Below are 26,751 nucleotides of genomic sequence, written 5' to 3'. Positions count from 1 at the left end.
TGCCAGCCATTCTTCTTCCAGTTTTTCAGCCAACCCCACAAGGCATTGGCTACCATCCACGAGTCAGTGTAGAGATAAAGCTTTGGCCATCTCTCACGTTCAGCTACGTTAAGAGCTAGCTGGACAGCTTTTACCTCTGCAAATTGACTGGATTCTCCTTCTCCATCTCTCGCTTCTGCAACTCTGCGCGTTGGACTCCACACTGCAGATTTCCATCTCCGCTTGTTCCCAACAAGACGACAGGAACCGTCTGTGAACAAAGCATATCTCTTTTCATCATCAGACAGATCACTGTAAGGAGGAGCTTCCTCAGCACGAGTTACTCTCTCCTCTGGAGGTTTAGCACAGCTTGTGCCTTCTGGCCAGTTTGTGATCACCTCCACCAAACCAGGCCTTTCGAGATTTCCCATTCGAGCTCTCTGTGTTATCAGAGCCATCCACTTAGACCAGGTAGCATCTGTTGCATGATGTGGTGAAGAACCTTTGCCTTTGAACATCCAATTCAGAACTGGCAATCTAGGAGCTAGAAGAAGTTGTGACTCAGTTCCAATCACTTCAGAAGCAGCTTTCACTCCTTCATAAGCAGCTAAAATCTCTTTCTCTGTTGGAGTGTAGTTTGCCTCTGAGCCTCTGTAGCCACGACCCCAGAAACCAAGAGGACGTCCTCGTGTCTCCCCTGGAGCTCTTTGCCATAAGCACCAGGTTGGACCATTGTCACTCGCGGCTGTGTACAGAATGTTCTTAATGTCTGGACCAGTTCGGACAGGTCCCAGACCCATTGCTTGGACTACCTCTCGCTTGATCTGGTCAAAGGCTGCTTGTTGCTCAGGACCCCATTGGAAACTGTTTCTCTTTCGAGTCACATCATAGAGAGGTTTCACAATCTGACTGTATCCAGGAATGTGCAGTCTCCAAAATCCCACTATGCCTAAGAAACGCAGAGTTTCTTTCTTGTTGATGGGATTTGCCATGGTGGAGACTCTGTTTATCACATCCATTGGGATGTGACGGCGACCATCTTGCCACCGCACTCCCAGAAACTGGATTTCTCTGGCAGGTCCTTTCACCTTGTCTCGCTTGATAGCCAAACCAGCTTGCAAGAGAATGTCAATGATTTTGTTACCTTTCTCGAAGACTTCTTCAGCAGTCTCACCCCAGACGATGATGTCATCGATGAACTGAATGTGTTCTGGAGCTCCACCTTTCTCCAAAGCATCATGGATCACTGCATGGCAGATGGTTGAACTGTGAATCCACCCCTGGGGCAAACGATTGAATGTGTACTGAATGCCTCTCCAGGTGAAAGCAAACTGAGGCCTGCATTCCTCTGCTATGGGAATAGAGAAGAAAGCATTAGCAATGTCTATGGTAGCATACCATTTGGCCTGCTTGGATTCCAGCTCATATTGGAGTTCCATCATGTCTGGTACAGCTGCACTCATGGGTGGAGTTACTTCATTCAAGGCACGGAAATCAACTGTCAGACGCCACTCTCCATTCTGCTTTCTCACAGGCCAGATTGGACTGTTGAAAGGTGAATGAGTTTTGCTGATGACCTTCTGACTCTCCAACTGACGAATCAAGTTTTGAATGGGCACCAAAGAGTCACGGTTGGTTCTGTATTGTCTGTGATGCACAGTTTGAGAAGCAACCGGCAGCTTTACATCCTCTATCTCATGTTGTCCCACAACTGCAGATTCATCTGAAAGCTCAGGTCTAATGGACAACTTCAATTTTCCTCCATCAATTTCTACAGTTGCTACTCCAAAAGCCCATTTGTAACCCTTAGGGTCTTTAAAATGCCCTTCTCTCAGAAAATCAATTCCCAAAATACAAGGTGCATTAGGACCTGTTACAATAGTATGTTTCTTCCACTGCTTTCCAGTTAAACTTATGTCAACCTCTATCTTAAACAACTCTTGAGATCCACCAGTGACTCCCTGAATAGTTATAGATTCTCCCCCTTGATAATTTGATGGTATTATGGTGCACTGAGCTCCTGTGTCAACCAAGGCCCTGTACTTCTGAAATTTTGAAGTGCCAGGCCACTGGATGTACACATCCCAATAGATTCTGTTATCTCCATTATCCCTTACCTCCCCCTGGCGGAAGGCAGGGCACCCCTAATGGTGGGGATTACCTCCACATGTACAGCTGGCACAACGTCCAGCATCAGAATTAGGATCACTGTTGGAGCTATCAGAGTTGTTCTGGGAAACTGAGGAAGCGACAGCTACCCTCCTGGTATTGTTACCTCGGGATCTGCCCCTCTGCAGCTCCCATAACCTCTTGAAAAGATCAGAAGTTGGTTGACCATCCCATCTGTTCATGTTCTCACCAAACTGATCACGCAGAGTTATCCAGATACTGCCACGTGATTGCCTCTGCTGTCTGTTTTGGTTTGACCTATTCTGGAATGGCCTTCTTGGAGCACGTCTGTTCCTAACAGCTGAAACTTGTATCCATCTGGAGGAAGAGGAATCAGAATCATCCCCCTTCATCAAGTTGGATATGGATGTTTTAAGTTCCTCCTTCAGCTCTTTCATGCAATTCTTTATCTCTCCAGACAGAGTTTCAATGGCTGAAACCAAAGAAGTACGTGCAAGACTATCCTCCAGCTGCCTCATTTGGTCAGTGAAATGGGCAACAGTAGGAGGCACTCCACCATAATTTCTTGCCACAATCCTGCTTGCCAGAATAGTAGCATAATTAGGAGGAGCAAGCTTAATGAGCTTTTTGGCAAGGCCTGTACCAACAGGAATTTCATCAGGATTCAGAGTCTTATGATCTCCATACATTACTTCTCTCACAGCAAACTCTCTCAGACGCTTGATTCCCTCAGCTATTGTGGTCCAAGGCTTAGGGTTCCATGGTAAATCATCTCTGCTGGGGTACCTCAGCGAGACTGCCAGTAGGAGGCGTGCCCACAGAGAAACTTTACCAATGCACTTGCCTAGGTGCCTGTCTATGCCTGTATCCTTTGAGAGCATCCCCAACTGAGAGGCCGACTTGTCGCCTACCACCAGTGCTGGGGCTCCCATATCAAAACACCTGGCTAGCCAAGACAGGACTGGCTCATTATCTCCTCTGATGTAATCCTTTCTCACATGTCTAATTTCCTGTCTGGGTGCATTAGCTGACTGTATGTCATCCTCCTCCTCCTCATCATCATCATCCTGAGGTCGCTGTCCCCATAATCCTGTTGTAATCCTCCACTGAATTTCCTTGAGTTCAGAGGCTCTGCCAGCAGTTGCTAATCTACCAGGGTCTACATCTTGACCTACATCTCCATCATCCATGTGGGGTCTCAAGAGGTCTACCAGAGTTTTAAGGCTAACCCTCTCTTCCTCATCAGAAGGATCTTTCTTAACAGAGGGACCCTGAGTAGAAGGACCCTCATCTCCATCTGCACCATCTCCTGCAGCATCTGCATCTCCTCCTGCAGCTCCTTTACGCTTTCTGGTGATAGTGGTGTATCGGTGTGAGCTGAAATTCCCCCCCACCGACAATAACCAGGCTAGCTCAGTCTGGAAGCAAATGAAGGCTGTATTTACAAGCAGAGTCTAAAATCTACAATGAAATGCAATGAATATGTACAAATATACAAAATTCACAACATTCACAAATATATACAATCAACAGAAAAAGCACAACCGATCTCCCTTTGCTTCCCCCCAAGGGGACCCTCCCAAAGGGGCCTCTCTCTCTCCCAGGAGCTTCCCCCCAGACCCCCCTGGACAGAGAAGCAGAGTTAGTTAAGCAGAAAGTTGTTAACTTAGCTGCCAAGGTCAGTACGTGTTATCTTCAGCCAGAAGAGAAGAAGAAACAGCAGCCAGACAGCCCAGCAACTGCCCCCACTGCAGAACGCAGAATGTGCAGAGTGCCTACTTTGTTTTGGGTAATAGTTCTTAAACATTTCTATCTATCCAATGGAAGTGTTTAGAACAATCGTTATTTTGCTTTCTTACACCCAATAGTGACTTATTTACATTCTTTCACCTTCTCTGTTCTGAACTTTGCAAGGAAAAATTAAAAAGACAGTTTCAAAGCATCACAAGTGGCAACCAAATTTACTGGCTTGGTTTTCACATTTACAGCAGAGTTGGAAGAGCAAGTAGCCTTATGTCTTTTTTGACACAGTGCTATCAGTAGCCATATGATTATTCCAAAAAGCAACAAAATTAAGATTAAGGCTAGCACAAGATATCTAGGGTACCACTGGTTCCAAGGACCCTCTGTAGTTGTAAGAGGAGTAACAAACTCATATGTGTCTGCTAGCACATCCATAGTTGAGTTACCATAGCTTCTTAGCCCAATAAGACCACAACATAATTCACCAACATTCAGTAACTTGTTCTTAACCCAAAGAAACGACTTATATGCCACATATCTCACAATCTTGTCTATCATGCAGGAAACGGCCCATCTGTAGACAATTGCACCGATAATAGATGAAATAAAATTACTCAAAATCCAAAACAGCTTCATTTTACTTCCTAATCTGAGCAGAAATAAATCACAAGCAATCGAGCCCCACGTTGGGCGCCAAAAAGAAAATGTGTGTCAGCATGAGCTGAAATTCCCCCCCCACCAACAATAACCAGGCTAGCCCAGTCTGGAAGCAAATGAAAAGCTGTATTTACAAGCAAAGTCTAAAATCTACAATGAAATGCAATGAATATGTACAAATATACAAAATTCACAACATTCACAAATATATACAATCAACAGAAAAAGCACAATCGATCTCCCTTTGCTTCCCCCCAAGGGGACCCTCCCAAAGGGGCCTCTCTCTCTCCCAGGAGCTTCCCCCCAGACCCCCCTGGACAGAGAAGCAGAGTTAGTTAAGCAGAAAGTTGTTAACTTAGCTGCCAAGGTCAGTACGTGTTATCTTCAGCCAGAAGAGAAGAAGAAAACAGCAGCCAGACAGCCCAGCAACTGCCCCCACTGCAGAACGCAGAATGTGCAGAGTGCCTACTTTGTTTTGGGTAATAGTTCTTAAACATTTCTATCTATCCAATGGAAGTGTTTAGAACAATCGTTATTTTGCTTTCTTACACCCAATAGTGACTTATTTACATTCTTTCACTTTCTCTGTTCTGAACTTTGCAAGGAAAAATTAAAAAGACAGTTTCAAACCATCACACCCTCCCTTGGACTCTTTCCAGCAGATCCCTGTCTCTCCAGAACTGGGGAGCCCAGACCTGAATGCAAAATTCCAGGTGAGGCCTCAGAAGCTGGAGCAATTTAGGAAACACAGGATGATGCTTGCATTCTTTTCTTGCATACTTGTGTCTCAGCTTTCCAGTTAAAATGTTTACAGACATTCTGAGGAGGAGTAATGCTGGGAGGGAGCCTGGGGTTTGATCATCTCCAGCAAAGATCCATTGATCCCCAGTGGAAGTTTATGGCTGTTGAACTAAGGCTGCTGTAAATTGCTGCATAGCTGCTGTCAACAACCTCTATATTTTATTGCTACCCTGCTGTGTTGTTGAATAACAGGGTCCCCTTTCCTCTCACTGGAAAAATGTATGTGCTGGCGGGCTACACTGACTCAGAAGGGCCAAGCTGCTGTTTCTTTGCTTGCAGTAGATGCACAACACACACACATCCCAAAGCAGCTTCAGAGAATCAGGGAGTCACAGCACATTAGAGGTTGGAAGGGACCTCCAGAGATCTTCCAGTCCAAGCCCCCTGCCAGAGCAGCATCACCCAGGGGAGTCTGCACAGGAATGCATCCAGCTGGGGTTTGAATATGTCCAGAGAAGGAGACTCCACAACCTCTCTGGGCAGCCTGCTCCAGGGCTCTGGCACCCTCACACCAAAGAAGTTTCTCCTCCTGTTGAGCTGAAACCTTTTCTGTTCCAGTTTGTCTCCATTGTTCCTTGGCTTATTGCTGTGCACCACCCAAAAGAGCTTGGCCCCCCCCACTTGACCCCCAGCCCTCAGCTCTTGAGAGACATTTATCAGATCCCCTCTCAGCCTTCTCTTCTCCATACTAAACAGCCCCAGGGCTCTCAGTCTCTCTTCCCAGGGCAGATGCTCAAGTCCCCTAATCCTCCTCCTGGCTCTTCCTTGGCCTCTCTCCAGCAGGTCTCTGTCTCTCCTGAACTGGGGAGCCCCAGACTGGACACAGGATTGCAGGTCTCCCCAAGGCAGAGTGGAGGGGGAGAAGGATGTGCATCTCCAGTGTGCTGTGACTGGGTTATTGGTGTGTGCAGAAATGATGCAGGATGCCAACAATGACCTGCACCTAGTGCCAAGCCATGACACCTGGCAGTGAGGCTGATGAGAACTTTTCTTCATAGTCTAGAGCAAAGCGCCCAGTGGGGAATGGAGTTTTCTTTACTAGGGTCAGCAGCCCAGGCTGGATGGAAGAGAGCTCCTGAGGAATACCAGAGCAGTGGTGCTGTGAGCTGCAGAGACTGTCACAGTCATGGGGTACATCTAATCCTTTCCTTTTATATATGGCCCTGCTCTGTGCTAGGACCAGAAATCTCCAGAGGTCTGCAAAGCCTTCTAGCTATAACTACACAAACCACATTTCATTTCTGTTTTACATTACAGTGCTCTCATGGTGCACTTGCTCCTTTGCCTTTGATTTTCATCTGAGACCTGTTTGCTGTGAGCTGTCTGGAAGAGGGCAGAGCAAGCTGTTAGCTCTGTGGTCAGAGGGAAGCAAGACTACTTCTGAGCAGAGGTGGCTGCTCTTCTCTCATGGCCTTCCCTGTTTGCATTTCAGTTCAAATTCTGTGGTAAATACCAAGCTGTTCCCTTGGAAGGTAGCTGGAGTTTGCTCAGGGCTGGTGGGACAGGTCTGTGTTGTGTGCTCTGCCTGCAGCCCCACCAGAGCATGCCAGATGTATCATTCAGATCCACACACAAGTCAGCTGCCCTGCTCCCTAGGTGACTGCTGCAGTAGTGCTGCTTGAAGCAAGCTCTGCTCAGTCTGGCATGTTAGGAGCCTGCAGTTGGGCAACTCAAGCCTGGGTACTGATGTGGTTTAAAGTCAGGTAAACATATTCTAGGTGGAGGAAAGTGAGTTATTTCACAGTATCACAGTGCAGTAAAGGTTGGAAGAGACCTCCAGAGATCATCCAGTCCAACCCCCCTGCCAGAGCAGCAGCACCCAGGGGAGTTTGCACAGGAATGCATCCATCTGGGGTTTGAATATGTCCAGAGAAGGAGACTCCACAACCTCTCTGGGCAACCTGCTCCAGGGCTCTGGCTCCCTCACACCAAAGAAGTTTCTCCTCCTGTTGAGCTAAAACCTTCTCTGGTCCAGTTTGTCTCCATTGTTCCTTGGTTACTTGCTGTGCAGCACCCAAAAGAGCTTGGCCCCCTCCACTTGACCCCCAGCCCTCAGCTCTTGAGAGACATTGATCAGATCCCCTCTCAGCCTTCTCTTCTCCATAATAAACAGCCCCAGGGCTCTCAGTCTCTCTCCCCAGGGAAGATGCTCAAGTCCCCTAATCATCGTCCTGCCTCTCCCTTGGCCTCTCTCCAGCAGGTCTCTGTCTCTCCTGAGCTGGGGAGCTCACAGCTCAGGACTGAGCTGGTAGAAACCAGTGTGGCAGAGCTTGATCAAAACAGATTATCACTGAGATGCCTTAAGCATGGACGAGATGCCCCTGAACATGACATGTGAGGAGCATCCGAGGGAGAAGGTGGGAATGGTTCACTCCAGCTTTGTGGTTTGGTGCTCTTGGGTTTCTTATGCTTTAGTGGTTTTGTGTGTAGGAGGCCAGGACAGTGAAAGGGAATTGGCTTTTCGTGTGGACAGGAGCAGGATCAGAGTAGGTTAAAATGTGTGTATGTGTGCATTTGTGCTGGCAGAAACTTGCCTTCAGTAAAGAAATTCTCTCAGTCTGTGATCTTAGCAGGCTGCTTAAGAACAAAAAGCAGTAATAAACATAGAGTCATAAAATTATCAGGGTTGGAAGGGACCTCAAGGATCATCCAGTTCCAACCCCCTGCCATGGCCAGGGACACCTCACACTACAGCAGGTTGCTCACAGCCACATGCAGCCTGGCTGCAAAAACCTCCAGGCATGAGGCTTCCACCACCTCCCTGGGCAACCTGTGCCAGTGTCTCACCACCCTCATGGGGAACAACTTCTTCCTAACATCCAATCTCAATCTATCAAATGTATCTGCACGTCTCCTGTGGGGACAGGCAAGACCAGTTCCATAGCAGGAAGGATGCTGTTGGGAGGTTGTGCTAGCAAGGGAAGTGTGGATCATGCTGCAAAATAAAGCTGTATTTGTTTTCCATAGGGTGATAGTCCTGTACCACTCACAGCCCCAAAGCTGCATTATGTGGACTAGCAGTAGTCTGGCTTCACCCCCTGCTTTTCATGGAGAAAAGGGAGGGGCTTCTTTCCCCTCTACTCCACTCTCATTGAGACCCCACCTGGAGTAACGTGTCCAGCTCTGGAGACCCCAACACAAAAAACCAGACATGGAGCTGTTGGAGTGTGTGCTGAGGAGTACCATGAGGATGAGCAGAGGGCTGGAGCTCCTCCCCTATGAGGACAGACTGAGAGAGTTGGGGTTGTGCCGTCTGGAGAAGAGAAGGTTCCCAGGAGACCTTCTTGTGGCCTTCCAGTACCTGAAGGGTGCTACAAGAAAGCTGGGGACGGACTTTTGAGGGTGTCAGGGAGTGATAGGACTGGGGGGAATGGAACAAAACTAGAAATGGGGAGATTCAGATTGGATGTTAGGAAGAAGGTACCTGCAGCATTTTCTCCACGTGCAGTCTGCTGTGTGTGCAGCTGTAAGCGAGCACAGGGGTGGTGTGGGATGGGCAGGCAGGGCAGACCTCTGGGTGCTGTACTCCAGGCAGGACTCACATGGAAAGAGACCAGGCAGACACCAGAGAGACATTCACACCACTACACAAATAGGAGTGGCAGGTGCCAACAAGTCTTTGATTTCATTGCAGTTTAAGGTGCAGCCTGAAAATACAATGTCCTTGCTACAGAGAATCACAGCATTACACAATGAACGAGGTTGGAAAAGCCCTTTGAGATCATCCAGTCCAACCTATCACCCAGCACCATCCAATCAACTCACCCATGGCACTGAGTGCCTCATCCAGGCTGCTTTGAAACACTTCCAGGGATGGTGACTCCACCACCTCAATGGGCAGCACATCCCAATGGCCAATCTCTCTGTCTGGGTGCAGCTGGGGACTGTGTCCTCTTGTTACAGAATCACAGAATTAGGAAGACCAGAGGAGGAGATATTTACCTCTGGGAGGTCTTACAAGCAAGGAGCTGGAAAATGAAATGAATGACCACGAAGCACTAACACAAGACAATGGTCACAAAACCTCTCTTTCAGCAAGGCTCATTTTGCACAGATGTTAGGGGTTATGGCAGTGGTGTTCAATACCAAAGGGCCTCTGAGAAGGCTGTAGGGGACATTTGCTTGTTTGTCACCTGATCTCCCTGATGGCTCAGGAGGGAGCTGGCGTGTTGGTTGACAGTCGATTGAATATGAGCCAGCAGTGCCCAGGTGGCCAAGAAAGCCAAAGGCATCCTGGCTGGGATCAGAAGCAGGGTGGGCAGCAGGGCCAGGAGGTGCCCATCCCCCTGTGCTCAGCACTGCTGAGGCCACACCTCCAGTGCTGTGCTCAGCTCTGGGCCCTCACTGCAGGAAGGACATTGAGGGGCTGGAGCCTGTCCAGAGAAGGGCAAGGAGGCTGGAAAAGGGCCTGGAGCCCCTGGGCTAGAGGAGGGGCTGAGGGAGCTGGGGGTGTTCAGGCTGCAGAAGAGGAGGCTGAGGGAGACCTCCTTGCTCTCTGCAGCTCCCTGAAGGGAGGTTGGAGCCAGGAGGGGGCAGCCTCTGCTCCTTGGTGGCAAGGGACAGGAGCAGAGGAAATGGTTCCAAGCTGCAGCAGGGCAGGTTGAGGCTGGATGCTAGGAAATATTTCTTGCCAGAGAGGGCTCTCAGCCATTGGAATGGTCTGCCCAGAGCAGTGCTGGAGTCAGCATCCCTGGAGGTGTTCCAGCAGCCTTGGAGCTGTGCTTAGGGACATGGTTTGGGGTGGCCCCTGCAGTGCTGGGTGGAAGGTTGGACTGGATGAGCTTGGAGGCCTCTTCCAACTGGATGTGTTCTGTGATTCTGTGAGTCTATGTCATGTTTGTGCCTAAAATTCAGCCATGTGGTATGAAGAACGCAATCTCAGGCATTTCTGGGTAGGGCTGCTCAGGGGCAGCTAACCAGGCTTGGCTCCTGGAGGATGCTTAGAGTTGAAGTCCCTGTGGATGTGTGCACTGCAGAGCTAATGGACAGAATGGATGTCACAGGATCCAGCAGGGCTGGTTGCTGATCTTGTTTGTCTGTTTGTTTTTCAAAGTATGGAATTTGAGACTTTTTAAAGTTGGCTTATATAGGTCTGTGAGCCTCTGTCCACCTCATCAAGCTAGAGATCTTGACCCTTCGGGTCAGAGTTCCAGGATGAGCAATCCAAACCCCCAGATCTTCTTTCCAGGTAGCACTTAAGATGCTAAATCAACCACTCAAACCAAAACCAAGGAGGTAAATTGGCTTGCACATGCAAATGAAGCCATTTAAGCTGCACTTGGGAAGGTTCAAATGGCTTTTCTGCTCACAGTGTGATTCACCTCCTGAACAATAAGAGTTGGCAGGGGGTAATTATTTTGGAAGCCTGTAAAATGATGACATCATAGTACAGTTAGCAGGCAACTGAATGATACTTAAGCAATTCTATCACATTTTCAGCCCCATTAGCTGGCACCACAGTTGTTTTCTTTGCCTTTTTTCTTTTTCTTTTTTCTTTTTTTTTTTTTTTTTTTTTTTTTGAAAGAGTGACCGCAAGATATTAACTAATAGGGGAAAAGAGTAAAGAATTTTAAGAGTTTGCAGAGAGAGACCAGTGGTAAGCTGTAAGGTTCTGTGTTAAGGATGTTGCAAGACAGTTATGTTTAGTAGAAACCCAAAGGGGAGGCATGAAGAAAATAGCATTACTGAGATCTTCCATTCAATGTCTTTATTGATGAGGGGATCCAGTCTGTAAGTAAACTGGCAGATGACACCAAGCTGGGGGCAGTGTGGATATGCCGGAAGGTAGGAAAACTCTTCAGAGGGCTCTGACCAGGCTGGGTCAATGTGGCTGAGGTAAATGGGATGAGGTTTAACCAGGCCAAGTGCAGGGTGCTACACTTTGGCCACAGCAGCCCCATGCAGGCTACAGACTGGGGATGAGAGTGTGGAGAGCAGCCTGGCAGAGAGGGACCTGGCAGTGCTGGGGGACAGTAGCTGGACAGGAGCCAGCAGTGTGCCCAGGGGCATGGAAGGCCAAGGGCATCCTGGCCTGGATCAGGAGCAGTGTGGGCAGCAGGAGCAGGGATGGAATTCTGCCCTGTGCTGGGCACTGGGGAGGCCTCACCTCCAGCACTGTGTGCAGCTCTGGGACCTCACTGCAAGAGAGATCCTGAAGTGCTGGAGCAGGTCCAGAGGAGAGCAACCAGACTGGGGAAGGGACTGGAGGGCAAGGCTGATGAGGAGAGGCTGAGGGAGCTGGGGGTGTTCAGCCTGGAGACGAGGAGACTCGGGGGGGACCTTATCACTCTCTACAACCACCTGAAGGGAAGCTGTAGGCAGGTGGGGGTCAGGCTCTGCTCCCAGGCAACTTGTGACAAGAGGAGAGGGCATGGCCTGAAGCTGTGCCAGGGGAGGGTTAGGTTGGATGTTAGGAAGCACTTCCTGCTGGAAAGGGCAATCAGACCCTGGGATGGACTTCCCAGGGAGGTGATGGAGTCACCATCCCTGGAGGTGTTTAAGGCAAGGTTGGATGTGGCACTTGGTGCCGTGGTCTGGTGGGGACAGGGCTGTTTAAGGAGGCCCTGTTGTTATGATGTTATTACAGCATCATAGAATGGTCCAGGACAGAAGAGAACACCAAAGGTCATCCAGTCAAGCCCCTCTGCACTTTGTGTCACATAGAACCTTGTGCACCTTGTGTCACACAGAACCTTGTGCACTTTGTGTTCCTTTTCCCTCCTGATCTGTGCGTGTGGGGCTTGCTTGTGAGAATCTTAAGCCAGGACAGGGGGGGGTATGTTAAAAGCAGGATGTGTTGGAGTCTTGACATCCAGGAGATGCTGTGCTGCTTGGGACTACCAAAGCTCAGGGGCTGTTTTTCCTGTGATACTTGAGCTAGCTGTGACAGCCCAGTGACAGCCCTGCACCCTTCTGCCCTCCAGTTCCACCTCTCCTGCTTTGTCCCTGGGAGAAGAAGCCTTGGCTCAGAGCTGGATGTGTTTTGTGCTCCTCCTGCCCTGCATTTCCTCTGAAGCTGAGTGCACCATCTGCCTCTCTTATTGCACAATGTCCCCTTCCAAACATTAAACAGGAGACATTTGCAGGATGTCCAGCTGTGAGCAGGTGAAACATGCAGCAAGAGGAGCTGCCCCACACTGGTGAGGCACAGAGTTTGTGGATGCTGGTGAGGCATTTGCATTGACTCCATCCTTCCAGTTGTGGATTCAGTTAGGGAACTTGAAGGCAGTGCATGTTTCTCCCCATTAGCTCATACAGCTCATCTGACTTGTTTCATTGGTGTGACCTCTTATTACATATCCATCATTCCATTTTTCTTTCCTATTAGAGTGAAATTGGACACAGCCCTCCTCCTGCCTACACCCCTATATCAGGAGTAAGTATTTCACATTCAAACTTCATCCTTTAGGTTTTCCTCCTTCCTTCACTGTGTGTTTTCTGTTTCAACCCCCTTTTTTTTTCCTTCATAGATGTCCCAAACCAAAGCCACCAGTGAACAAAGTGTTTCTGAAAGCAATCAAACAGTTAAGAGCTCTCCACTCAGCCTGCCCAGGGGGTTGTTGAGTCTCCCTCTCTGGAGATATTCAAGACCCACCTGGATGTGTTCCTGTGTGACCTGCTCTAGGTGCTCCTGCTCTGGCAGGGGGGTTGGACTGGAGGATCTCTCAAGGTCCCTTCCAGCCACTAACACTCTGTGATTCACATGCAAGCTCCATGGGCCCACAGCCAAAATACTGCCAGTTGCCAACTTCCCTTCAAAAATTTTTCCTTGCTGTTTCTAGGTTATGCTGTGGAAATTCCCTTGCCCAATGCCCTCTCTGAGAAGCAGGGTGGGAGGTTGTCAGGCAGCAATATGAAGACAGCTCACCAGCCTGGCATTAACTGCCTGGCAGAGTCATGCAGCGTTGGAGTCACTGTGTGATTGCCACTGCAGGACACCCTAAAAGCAAACCCCCGCAGGAATAGAGTTCAGAGATGATGATGGCCTCTATCCCCAGGCCACTTTGCAGAAGTGAGGTTGAAGGAGTTTGTTCAGAAATGAGGGGAGGTCACCAAACTAATAGGGAGATACTGCCTTTGCCTTCTACAGCTGTGTGTATCCAACCTCCACCTGTGCAGGGAGGATGTTCCTGCTTCTTTCCCAGCCCCATTTCCAGCCCTGAGCAGTCAGCTTGCTTCCCTGCTCCCCTTGCTGCTCTGATGGTCCCTCCCTGGGAGGGGAAGCTGGCTCAGCACCACTGGGCAAACAGATACTGTGCCAGTCCACGGCAGAGTCTCTGCCTCTGCTGGTGCCACTGCACTGGAAATGTGGTGGTCTGCAGGGTGGAGAAGGCTTCACCTGCCTGGTGAAATGCATCACTGAACAAGTGTGGCAGGAAAGGCACAGGAGTCTTGCCATAGCAGTGTGCTCTGGTGGCCAAGAAGGCCAAGGGCATCCTGGGGTGGATTAGAAGGGCTATGGTTAGTAGGTCAGAGAGGTTCTCCTCCCCCTCTCCTCTGCCCTGCTGAGGCCACATCTGGAAGATTGTGTCCAGTTCTGGGCCCCTCAGTTCAAGAAGGACCTCAGGGAACTGCTTGAGAGAGTCCAGCACAGAGCCACAAAGATGCTGAAGGCAGTGGAAGATCTTCCTGATGAGGAGAGCCTGAGGGAGCTGAGGGCTCTGGAGCTTGGAGAGGAGGAGCCTGAGAGGTGACCTCATTGCTGTTGCTCAAGATGTGCAGGGGGAGTGCCCAGAGGCTGGAGCCAGGCTCTGCTGGGTGATGCCCAATGCCAGCACAAGGGGCAGTGGTGGAAGTTGAGGCAGAGGAAGTTCCATGGAAACAGGAGGAAGAATTTTTTCCCTGTGAGGGTGACAGAGGCCTGGAAGAGGCTTCCCTGGGGAGTTGTGGAGTGTCCCTATCTGGAGATATTCCAACCCCAGCTGGATGTGTTCCTGTGTGACCTGCTCTAGGTGCTCCTGCTCTGGCAGGGGGGTTGGACTGGATGAACTTTGGAGGTCCCTTCCAGCCCCTAACACTCTGTGATTCTGTGGGGACTTGCTGCTGAACCCTCTTTCCTTGTAGGGCCTCCTTTCTCATGCTGCCTCTTCTTTTCCAACAGAACCAGTTTGTCTATAGAGATGGTGGCTATGCTGCTGAGGTGCCGATGCCATACAGAGCTCCTGGCTGCATACCAGAGGCCCCAGCTGCTCAAGGGGCCACAGCAGAGATCTTTGAGGACACTTGCTGCAACGGGACCCTGCGGAAGCAAGTGGCAACCTTGGCCAAGGAGGACAGCAGCACCCAGAGGTACAGCGCTGACCCCACTGTCTTCATACCTGAGAGGGGGGTCCAGGGAGAGCTGGATGAGGATGGCTACATGACACCTATGAGAGACAAGCCTAAAACAGGTACAGAATTCTCTTTTTGGGCAAGCTCCTGATCGAGTCTGACTCTATTCCCTCTTTCTGCATCTGAGCTGGGGCAATCCCAGGCACCAGTACAGGCTGGGCAGGGACTGGCTGGAGAGAAGCCCTGCAGAAAAGGACTTGGGGGTGCTGGGAGATGAGAAGCTCAAGAGGAGCCAGCAGTGAGCACTTGCAGCCCAGAGAGCCAAGCAGAGCCTGGGCTGCAGCAAGAGAAGTGTGGCCAGCAGGGCCAGGGAGGGGATTCTCCCCCTCTGCTCCACTTTGCTGAGACCACACCTGGACCTCTGTGTCCAGTTCTGGAGCCTCTGTTCCAGGAAGGATCTGGAGGTGCTGAAAGGTGTCCAGAGAAGGGCCACGAGGGTGATCAGAAGGCTGGAGCTGCTCTGCTCTGGAGACAGCCTGAGAGAGTTGGGGTTGTGCAGTCTGGAGAGGAGAAGGCTCTGAGGAGACCTTCTTGTGGCCTTCCAGGATCTGAAGGGGGCTACAGGAAAGCTGGGGAGGGACTTCTGAGGGTGTCAGGGAGTTATAGGACTGGGGGGAATGGAGCAAAACTAGAAGTGAGGAGATTCAGATTTGATGTTAAGAAGAAGTTGTTCCCCATGAGGGTGGTGAGACACTGGCAGAGGTTGCCCAGGGAGGTGGTGGAAGCCTCATGCCTGGAGGTTTTTGCAGCCAGGCTGGATGTGGCTGTGAGCAACCTGCTGTAGTGTGAGGTGTCCCTGGCCATGGCAGGGGGGTAGGAGCTGGCTGCTCCTTGAGGTCCCTTCTAACCCTGACAATTCTATGATTCTATGATCTTTAAATGGCATTTTGAAATCTTGACATTGCAGCAAACAATGGATTGTGAAAGCAAGGTGCCACTCAACCACTGCCACCATCAAACTGGAGCCAGGTCCCTTCCAACCCTGACAATTCTGTGATTCTACATCAGCAGTTTTTCACTAAAAAAAAATCTTTATTGAGTAACCCAGCAATGCTGAACCATTCTGACTAGGTTAATATTTCTCTGCGTAGGGATTTGTTCTTCTTTGCGTATGTTTTCTACTTAGAAAAGCTCAAATGTGCCAAAATAAAAGTTAGGTAATTCCCCCTATTTACTTTCTGTGAAATTGCAAGAGAAAAGGAAAAAAAAAATAGAAAGCTCTCTTCTTATCCAAACAGAAGTCTTCAATTCTCTCCAAGAAAAGAATGTGCCAGATGTGGCCTCCGCTTTGTTTTATTATTGATCTTCTTTATCTTCATGGCATTGTGCCTGGTAAATATCCTGCTGCACATATCACCAAACTGATACACACAGCTGGCATTTGATAGCCAAGAGAAGTTTAGAATTGGATCAATCGGATCCATGGCCAATATTACCAGGAGGAGCTTCAACAATGCCAAGTGCCAGGTCCTACAGCTGGGGCCCAGCAACCCCAAGCAATGCTCCAGGCTTGGGGCAGTGTGGCTGGAAAGCTGCTGGCAGAAAGCTGGGGGTGTTCTTAACCCAGAACAGAGAATCTCTTTACGTTTCTCTTCCCTCCCCATGCAGACTCCCTGTATCCTTAAAGTCTTTCTGCCATAGTGAGACCTCACCTGGAATATTGCATCCAGTTGTGGGCTCCCCAGTTCAGAAGGGACAGGGATCTGCTGGAGAGAGTCCAAGGGAGGGCTGCAAGGATGCTGAAGGGCCTGGAGCAGTGCCTGGGGAGGAGAGGCTGAGAGCCCTGGGGCTGTTTAGTATGGAGAGGAGAAGGCTGAGAGGGATCTGATCAATGTCTATCAATAGCTGAGGGCTGGGGGTCAGGAAGGAAGGGACAGGGACAGGTTCTGCTCACTTGTGCCCTGGGATAGGACAAGCAGCAATGGATGGAAATTGCAGCACAGGAGGTTCCACCTCAACATGAGGAGGAACTTCTTGACTGCGAAGGTGACAGAGCACTGGAGCAGGCTGCCCAAAGAGGTTGTGGAGTCTCCTTCTCTGGAGCCTTTGCATCCCTGTCTGGATGCGTTCCTGTGTGAGCTGTGCTGGATTCTCTGGTCCTGCTCTGGCAGGGGGGTTGGACTGGAAGATCTCCAGAGGTCCCTTCCAACCCCTAACATCCTCTGATCTTGTGACAGACAGCCAGGGAAGGGAAAATGGACCACTCATGCCTAGTGTAGCTTAGCTGCAACGGGTTCCTACTGAGCTCCAATAAAAGAAAGGCAGGAAGCTGCTTGCCACATGGAAAGCACTGCTGTATGCTTCAGGGGGATTAAAATAGCAACTTCCCTCTGCAAGGTTAAAAGCAGCAAAGTCCGTCTCATGGTGAGGCCTTTGTCAGAGGGTGATGGGTAGCACCAGGCATTTTATTCTTGCTGTCTCCAAAGTTCTCCTAATTAGGTATTACAATGTGGATTTGGTTGTGGAGAAACCATTTTAATTACTGCTAACCCCTAACATCCTCTGTTCCTGTGATCTGTGATCTTGTCATTCAGTTACAATTTTTGTGGTGTTAATCCACAGAAAGTGATTTGAAGCAATTACAACCTGCACCAAGTTCTGTTTTGAAGCTGATATAAAGCTCTCTTGTACCTTTTCCAGGGCTCCTTTGAATCATTTTTTCCCCTTAATGCTTCAAGGCCCTTTGTCCTTCAGGGATGGAAGGGTTTTAATCAGGCAAGTTGTTCTGTTGGATATGAAGCTGTCTTGGAAGTTAGCCCTTGGGGATGGCCCTGGTGCATAGAGGCTTAGCTAAGATTTCTGCAAAGCTTTCTGGACTGTGAGACTGCAGAGCAGAGCCTTTGGCTGATGTGTCCAAGTCTGCACAAAGAGTCAGCAGCAGAGGCAGAAGTCACTCTGTATGTTTGGCTCTCTAGGTGATACACTGAGAAGTCCAGGATCAAGCAAGCCACACAGGCTAAGGCTCAGCTCCTTCTCTGGAGCCTTTGCATCCCTGTCTGGATGTGTTCCTGTGTGACCTGTGCTGGATTCTCTGGTGCTGCTCTGGCAGGGGGGATTGGACTGGTTGATCTTTGGAGGTCCCTTCCAACCCCTATCATCCTCTGATCCTGTGAGTGTCTTGCTCCTTGTCTTTGCTGACTTATTTTCCGCCTTTCCTGCAGATTACCTGAACCCTGTGGAAGAGAACCCTTTTGTTTCCCGGCGGAAGAACGGAGACCTGCAGGCCGTGGACAACCCTGAGTACCAGAAGGCATCCAACGGGCAGCCCAAGGCGGAGGAGGAGTACATCAACGAGCCGCTGTACCTCAACACCTTCGCCAACACCCTGGAGGGTGCCGAGTACCTGAAGGGCAATCAGCCGGAGAAAGCCAAGAAGGCCTTTGACAACCCAGACTACTGGAACCACAGCCTGCCCCCGCGCAGCACGCTGCACCAGCCGGACTACCTGCAGGAGTACAGCACCAAATACCTGTACAGGCAGAACGGGCGGATCCGGCCCCTCGTGGCGGAGAACCCTGAGTACCTCGCCGAGTTCTCCCTGAAGCCTGGCACTGTGCTGCCCCCACCGCCCTACAGACACCGAAACACGGTGGTGTAGGGCTGGCAGTCTCGCGGAGGTGGAAAGGCAACCCTCTAACTGCCTCACTCCTTCGCTCTTCCTCTCCTTTCCTCTCTCCCCTCCCTCCTTCCCATTCTCCCATGAGCTTCCTCTTCTTGCCAGTTCACTCATTTTTGATATTTCCAAATGAAGGGATCTCTTGGAGCTCTTTGCAGATTGCATTGGGAACCAGGAAGGAAGGAAGGAAGGAAAGAGACTGGAGGAAGGCACACACAAGCTGGCGATTCTTACTTCCCACAGAGGCGGAGGGTTGGACGGTTGGAGAAGCCAGATGGTACCAGCAAAGGCTGGTGGCAGTGTTGCCTGCTGTCGAGCGAGTTCTGTGATTCCACCCAGACACTGTAGGCTGTTCCCTTCAGCAGGAACTGATGAGGCTCTGCAGCATTCCTGGAAATCTCAGTGCGGTTTCCATGAGGGGGAAATGCTCACAGTTTTTATATCACATTTGGTAACATAGTGATGGAGACTGAGAACCCAGTTGCTTTCTCTAACACTTCCTGCCCCAGCAAACCTAACAGCCAAGCTGTCTTCCCATAATCGCTCAGATGCTCCTTGTGACTTTCCAAGGAATGATGATGTGACTCTAGCAAGCAGCTAAGCCCTTGTCCCGAGCCACACCGTGAGCTTGTGCCAAGCCCTAACCACAAAGCTCCCTACTCGGAACTGGTACATGCCACAGCCATTTCTGTACACGTGCCAACACGACAAACTCTTTTAGCACACACAAAAAGCAACCATTCAGGAGAGAGCAACAAAACCACCCCTCCAAGATGTTCCTTTTTGAAGCTAAAAGACACACCAAGAAACCAAGATTTGTAAGCAGAAAGCTTCTCTTCCCTGTTTTATACCTGCTGACTATGAGTACGTCACAAGACACAAGCAAATCCTTCCCTCTTTTTCTTCTTCCTGATCCTGAAGGGAGTTGGGGATGCTGTCAGGCAACACTGAGGACAAGATGGAGAACTGGAGACTTTGATATGGGTGATGAAGTCTGCTCGGTATTCTGTGGGGTGGTTGTGGGAAGGGTCCTGTAAAACTGGAAGACAGACACTGGACTGGAGAAAACGCACATAGAATTCCACTGGAAAGTTAGTTTGCACTTCAGCTCTGATTTTATTTGAACTGTTTTCTGGATTTTGAATGAAGCAATATGAAGTGACCAGCAAAACACAAAATAATGATTTTAAATTAAAAAAGAAAAATAATAAAAATAATGAGTTACATGTAAAGGGTGACTGTGGAAATGCCAAAATGAAGAAACCAAGTCTTTGGAACGACGTCTGCCAGTTGGGAGAGGCCATTGCATCGACCGCTTCGTAGAACAGTGACAGAGCAGCCAGCTCTTACTGCTGCCAGGGGAAGGACAGCAGAGCAAGCTCTGAGAGGCATCAGAGAAGAAGAAAAAAAAAAAAACAAAAGCCTTGCTCTGCCTTGCAGCACAGCACAGAATTCTTTTTTTCTAAGAGGCACAGAAGATGCTGCATATGAGGTTTGAGAAGTCAAAATGTGCATGACTGGCAGAGCTTTCTGTCAAAGATGTAAATAAGTATGAGTCAGACTCCCTGCACTTAGTTATGCTTTCATCAGCCTTGGTTTTTAGGTAGACACCCCCACCCCAGTCCATCCCCTGGCCCCCTCCTTGGAAATACCTTTCAGCCAGAGTTCTGGACGTTTTTAGCAACCTGTGGTGGATGGAGCCGGGAAGGGAGGTGTAAGGGCCAGAGACATTGATGGTTTGCTCCCAACACACCAAGACCCATGTGTGTAAGAGCATTTGTATACTTAGTTCCCACCCAAACTCTCAAGGAGCTGTTAAGTGCCCCTAGAGTTCTACTTCTGTCCCTATCCATCATGGCTTTTAAAGGGGAAGAAACATTACCTGGTGGATGGCAGGCTTGGGTGATACAAGAGTATTTCAGTTTATGCACTCCATTACTGTTAAGCATTGAGATCTTTGGGATGACCTAAGCTGGCCAAAAATCCATCAACAACCAAGTGGTCTGGAAACGGCATCCAGCTCCTCTGAATCCCTTCCATCTCAACAGCTTGCCACCTTTAATCGTAGAGAAGCAGATGAAAGATAAAACCCCAAGCAATAGTTACCTAAATCGTGGTGGCTGAGGGGTCAGCTTGACACAGGTAGGAAGAGGTTTCAAACCTGGGTTAGTTGTGGTCAAGGGTGGTTCAGCCAGCAGCCTGTTCTGCCTCAAGGATGTTCAGGCCATCTAGAACAAGCTGCGGGGTGGAGATGAAACCTGTAAACCAAGTATGGAGCTGAAGAGTTTGAAAGCAGCAAGGACAAGTGGAGCTTCTTAAAGGAGATGCTGGGTCAAGTGGTACCAAGGTAGCTTGTGGTGGCAGAACAAAAAGACCTGCGTGCCAATCAAGTAGGATAGAGGGTTCCAAACACGTCATGCGTCTCCCTGGTGCCCTCCTGTAACTCCTCATGAGCTTGGCAGGGGGCAAAGCCAGGCACTGGGCAGGGGCTGGGGTTGAGAGGGGCAGCATGGGGGCCTGCAGAGGCTGCTCTGGGGGAAGCTTTCCGGTGGCAGTGTGCTCAGGGTGTTGTCTGAGGCACAGGCAGAGGTCTCACAGGTTGGGATGCAATTGCCAAGCTGCAAAGAAGAGGCTTGGAGACAAACTAGCACAGGAGTGTGAGTGTCCTGTTTCAGTGGAGGAGCAGCTGGGATGCATGGGTAGGTGGAGAAAGGGGTTGTCTTGTCCTAGAACAGATTTTGTAACAGGGTAGCTCCTCATGGAGAAAAGTCCAAATCCTGGTCCAGCTGAGGTGTTTGGGCTCAGACAGCTGCTCTCAGAAGCTGCTGGGGCAGAAGAGTACACACTGCCAGCCTCTGGTGGGGTGGTGGTGCTGGGATGTAGCTGCTAATGGAAGGTGAGCCTGATGGTTTCCCTGGCAATTAAGCACTGTTGGTATTGGAAACAGGCCTGTGGAATCATCACGTGTAAGTAATCATGGGGTTTGACAGTTTAACTTTTGATTTCTTGCAAAACTTGAATTATTTATTCATTCTACTCGTGGGCTGTGGGTGTGATATACTGTATTAAGTAGCATGGAAATGCAGAGGTTCCTTGAAGTGAGGTATCATGAAGACCAGAACAGAAGCTACCTTCTGCTGGGGCTCTGGCGGGCAGCGATGCTGAACTGCTCTGGCATTGCCTTGAATAGCAGAGGGCAAACAAAGAGTTAATGAGCACAGAAATGCCTGATGGTGGAAAACTCAACAGGCTGCAGCTTTCCCAATGGGCACTTTTCCTTTTCTGAGCTTCTGGTTTGAGTTGCAACTGCCAGGAAGGGTCCTTTTGTTCACCTTTATTGGCACATCTGTGCCTGCATGGTGCTGAGCGTCTGGTTAGGTGGTTCTGTTCCCCAGTGAGGATGGCAGCATTCTGGGCACAGCCTGTCAAATGGGTTTGTGTCCTCTGGCAGAATGGTTGCTGCTTTGGCAGGTTTCTGTCTTTGACAAAGGAAGTTTAGCCATAGTTAGGAAAGCAAACCTGAGAGCAGAGCTGTTTGCCTGCCCTAACCGGATCAGCAGAAGTAGCTGGCTGGTCCGAGCTCATCTGGGTGAGTGTATGTGGTGAAATCATGGCAAATACTCACATGACTACATTGTGAAAGGTCAGGGGGGTAATGAACAGTTACAGCTTTGGGGCAACAGCAGATGTTTCTACACACAAACTGCATTTTGTCAGCACACAGCAGTGGGCGAAGGCATCAGCACCAGTGCTTCACCTGGCCCTGACTGGCAGAGGCTTGTATGGCTGTGGCAGTGCAGTCCCTGACTGGCAGAGGCTGCATGGCTGAAGCCAACTACTTTTGAGTTTCCTTCTTCAGCTGCCTTCATTTTTTTCTGCCACAAGGGATTCTTAATGGCCATTCACCATTCACTCAGGTGTAGCAGAGTTGTTTGCTTCTTACTCTCAGAGTGGTTGTCTGTCACAGGCAGGAAGCAGTGGAGATAAAGCCAGCTGAGAATCAGCAGTAGGAGGCACCATGCAGGTCTGTTTCAGGTACCCTGATCTCAGCCCAGGAACCCTTTACTTTGTGCAGAGAGCAGGTGGCTTAACCCTGGGTGCACCTCTTCTCTACTCTAGAGTGCATTTCTGGGCTGCAGGAATTGTCTGCAGTGATCTCATGCCAGCTGTTTCCTGGATGGATGGAGAAATACCTTTCCTGGCCTGTCCCATGGGTGCTGGTGAGCCCAGGGGCTGTGTGCAAAGGGCACCTGTGTCAGTGTGGTGCAGCGCAGGGCAGCCTGTGCATGATGTACCACGGATCCAATACTGGTTTCCAATAAAGACTTGAGAGGGAGTTACAGGGGTGGCATTCTCCCCTACCCTCAGATACCACCAGTCCCAGCCTAGATGTAAGGAAAATGGCAACTGGGAGAGCAGCTTGGCCATGGCTGTGATCTGATGTGTTAAGTAGTGTGGAAATGCAGAGCAGCAAGTGAGGCAGCAACAGCAGAACAGTCATAGAGTCAGAGAATTGTCAGGGTTGGAAGGGACCTCAAGGATCATCCAGTTCCAATACCCCTGACATGGGCAGGGACACCTCACACTACAGCAGGCTGCCCAGAGCCACATCCAGCCTGGCCTTGAAAACCTCCAGGGATGGGGCTTAACAGGAGCTACCTTCTGTGGATTTAGCCTTTCCTTAGTCATAGACAGAGCTTGGGCAGTGTGGGTCAAAAGCTGTCACTTGAGTCAGCCCAGAAATGCAGCTTGAGCTTCTGGGGAAAGATAGGATGGGCCTGCATGGGAAACTCAGCAAGGAATATTCTGCTGGGGTGTCTGTGTAGGTGTCCCTGCCCCATGGCAGCTAAAGGAAGGCAGAGATTACCTGGGCTGCTCTGTAGCACCCAGGAGATGAGGAGGCTTTGGCACAAGCCAGAGGGAGGTGGCTGATCACATCACTCCCCAGCAGTGCTGAAGACATCCCATCAGCTGTGCTGCCCTCAGGGAGCCCTCTCCACTCTGTGAAAGCATCTCCTGATGGAAGGGGTAGCAACCAGTGCAGCACCCTCACTCCTTATATGCAGACACCTTGAGGGGGAGGGGGCATGAGTATCATCAGTGCCCCAGGACCCAGCAGCTGGGGCATCACTGCCTGCTGGGGACGGTTTTCCCCTCCTTTGGCACCACTGCTGGTTCAGGGCTTCCTCCCTGCTTCCCCCATCACTTCTTGGAGTTACTGAGCTTGGGAAAGTGTTTACCTTGTTTGAAGGCTGCTTAGCTTGAGGGTGGCAGGTGGAACACAAGCTTCAGCATGACCTATAGCTCTCCTATGGCTCTTCAAGGGAAGCTCAGAGTGGACAGGAACTGCAGGTGGTACAGGCAGACAGCATGCCCCTTCACTTGTAGCTCTGTCACTTGCAGTCTGCTTGTTCTGATGGATCTTGGGCCTCTGCTGCTGGCAAAGCTATTGTTACAGAAAATCTTGGGTTCAAATTCTGTTTTAGAAAGTCAAGGCACTGCAGAGTGGGGTGGGGTGGGGGTGGTTGGCTGCAGGATTGACACTTCACCAGGTGCCAGGAGCTGCAGTTGTCCCACAGGGCAGCTTCTGGGCAGTGTGGCTGTGTTTGCAGGATTCCCTCTCTTTTCTGGCTCTTGCTGAGCATTGCACAGCTAGGAAAAAGTCACTGCTGCAGCTGGGGCCTTCAAATTGGGCATAAGTAGCAGAAATAAAGCTCAGTGCTTAGAAACACCACTCTAAAATGCCAACAAATGAAGAGCAGGGAAGGAGAAAAGGACCTGGGGGTCCTGGTGGAGGGGAGGTTGACCATGAGCCAGCAATGTGCTCTGGTGGCCAAGAAGGCCAAGGGCATCCTGGGGTAGATTAGAAGGGCTGTGGTCAGTAGGTCAAGAGAGGTTCTCCTCCCTCTCTACTCTGCCCTGGTGAGGCCACATCTGGAATATTGTGTCCAGCTCTGGGCCTTCAGTTCAAGAGGGCAGGAAGTTACTACAGAGAGTCCAGCACAAAGCCACAAAGATGCTGAAGGCAGTGGAACATCTTCATCACAAGGAGAGCCTGAGGGAGCTGAGGACTCTTCAGCTTGAAGCGAAGGAGCTTGAGAGGTGACCTCATTGCTGTTGCTAAAGATGTGCAGGTTGAGTGTCCAGAGCCAGGCTCTGCTGGGTGATGCCCAATGCCAGCACAAGGGGCAGTGGTGGAAGTTGAAGCAGAGGAAGTTCATGGAAACAGGAGGAAGAATTTTCTCCCTGTGAGGTGACAGAGGCCTGGAAGAGGCTTCCCAGGGGGGGTTGTGGAGTCTCCCTTTCTGGAGATGTTCAAGACCTTCCTGGATGAGTTTCTCTGTGATCTGCTCTAGGTGCTCCTGCTCTGGCAGGGGAGTTAGACTGGATGAGCTCTTGAGGACCCTTCCAGCCCCTAACACTCTGTGATTCTGTGAAAAATCTCGTCTCCACCTTTGCTTTATCAGAAGGTCATATTCCCATACCTCTGTTGGGGAGTGGTCCAGTTCTAGGCTGGGGAGCTCCTTGTTCCTGGGGAAACTGCTGGCTGCCATCAGGGTATGGCAGTGGTGGCTGGGGTCTACCTGTAGGTTTGGGCCATGCTGAGCAGCTTGTGGTGGAAGCTGGTGGGTTCAGGTCCAGCTGATGGTGGTGGGACTAGCTTGAATTGCAGTCAATTGCACCTCCTAACCAGAGCCAGGCTGGGAGGTGTTTCCAGCCAAGGTCCCCTCTAGCCAGGCCCCTTGCCCAGGGAGCTGGGAAAAGGTGAGAAGTGTGAACTTCAGGACATGGTCTGTTAGGAAACAATGGGAGTCAGAACTGCTTTTCTTACCTTTTTTAATTCTGAGAGTGAGCTTGGTGGGGCTTGGCAAAGAGGAGGCTCAAGGGGTGGTGTGTGAGGTGGTCTGCAGGGTGAAGAATGATGCCCCAGGTCTTCTCCCCTCCCCAGTAAAAAGTAAAATAAAATTAAAAAAAAGCCATGAAATTGTGCTTCAGACGTGTCATGGATGAAGCCACCGTGGCAGAGGTGCATCCCAGGCAGCAGCCTGTTGCTGGCAGCCCAGGTGTGCCCAGGGCACACTCAGACACTGAACTGCCAGCCGCCGCTGCCCCGAGCACCCACCGGCATCTGTTTGCTCCCCGCAACGCCACTGTCCCTGCACCCTGCCCAGCCCCTGGGCCCTCTTAGGCAGGGAGCACTGCATTGTCCATAGCACTCCGAAGACTAAAGCCTTTTGGGATGACCACAGCGAGAGACTGTGACTGATATTTTCTAAGTCAGTGTAGATAGGTAGCCCTTCTTTTGAGGTGAGGTACTCTGACATATGTAGCATAAAGTGGTACTGCTGTTAAATGGGTCGATTATTAACTGAGCAGCTGTGTAGGGGGTAGCTAACTTTGAATGCACTAAACCACTGCTCACATGGAAACGAGGGCTGCAGGGAGCTGCTAGGCACTCGTCTTTTGGGGTGGGCTGTGTACAGAGAGCACTGCAGGTGAAGGGAAGAGCCTGCAGGTTTTATACAGCATTTTGACGTCAGGCATCTGCACGCGTTCGATGCATCGCTCACCATGGTTTCCCCCCCTTTGGTTTTGCCCAGCTCTTGCCATTTCCCCAATGTGGTAAGCTGGACTCTCTGGATGGACAGCAACCCTAAGCTGGAATTTCTTGGGGAGGCATCAGCCCTAGCATGGGGTGAGAAAAGTGAGGAGGAAAATCAGTCTCGTTCTAAACACCAGAGAGACCCAGAATGCATTTCTTGACCTGGCAGTCTTGAACTGTAGATTTTCTCTTTTCTGATGAGGCTCAGGTTCCCAGGCCTGGGGGGATGACATTACTGCCCCCTCGAGAATCAAAGGCCAAGCCCCATCTGGAAGGCAATGCAGGGACAGCACCTGTGAGACACCCCCTTCCCAGAGCCGGGGAAGCTGCCTCCGTGGGCCACGCTCACTGCAGCCAGCCCAGTCCAGGGAAAGAAAGCTGGGCAGAGATGGGGCAGAAGGGGCTGGCCTTGAGCCAGCTGTCCACCTTCTCAAGGTGCAGAGAGACTAAACAACAACACTTCTGCCTTACCAAGTACCTCCAGAAGAAGGGAAGCAGCAGCAGCAGCGTGTTGGGGGGAGCCACTCCTTCCTCGCAGTGATGCATTCAGAGTTAGCTGCCTTTCTGAAACAAAAATTAAAAAAACCCTACTAAACCTACTGTATGTTACTTTGAAAATGTGAATAGTATTTTTATAGCTTGTTACAAGACACAGCTAGTTGCATTTGTAAATAAGGGTAACGTTGCTTTTATTTCCCTCGTGGGCGCCATTCTTTGGAACATAATTGTCCTTTAGAGTTGATTTGTATATAGGTAATTTTGCTCGTGATTTAAGCCGCTCCTCCTTTCCCCTCTCTTCCCCCCTTCCCACCCTCTGGTTTTGGTTTAGAAATCCCATTTTTGGCATTCTGTGTGATTCTGTGTTTCAGCACTGTTGTGGTGTGTTCAGCCT

At 50.2% G+C, this 26,751-nt stretch overlaps 1 protein-coding gene across 1 annotated transcript in view; it reads left to right on the top strand.

The window, feature by feature from the left end:
- The window catches only part of ERBB4 (erb-b2 receptor tyrosine kinase 4), a 538,583-nt gene extending 520,345 nt beyond the window's left edge, over positions 1-18,238 (top strand). Inside the window, exons 26-28 of the mRNA XM_054380880.1 lie at positions 12,638-12,685; positions 14,411-14,699; positions 17,802-18,238. Coding sequence (XP_054236855.1) covers positions 12,638-12,685; positions 14,411-14,699; positions 17,802-18,238 — 774 coding nt within the window. The remainder of the gene's footprint in view (positions 1-12,637; positions 12,686-14,410; positions 14,700-17,801) is intronic.
- The last annotated feature ends 8,513 nt before the right edge of the window (positions 18,239-26,751 follow it).

Source organism: Indicator indicator, chromosome 5 (genome assembly GCF_027791375.1).
Source record: "Indicator indicator isolate 239-I01 chromosome 5, UM_Iind_1.1, whole genome shotgun sequence".
NCBI classification, from domain to species: Eukaryota; Metazoa; Chordata; class Aves; order Piciformes; family Indicatoridae; genus Indicator; species Indicator indicator.
This window is presented reverse-complemented; position numbering and strand designations above follow the sequence as displayed.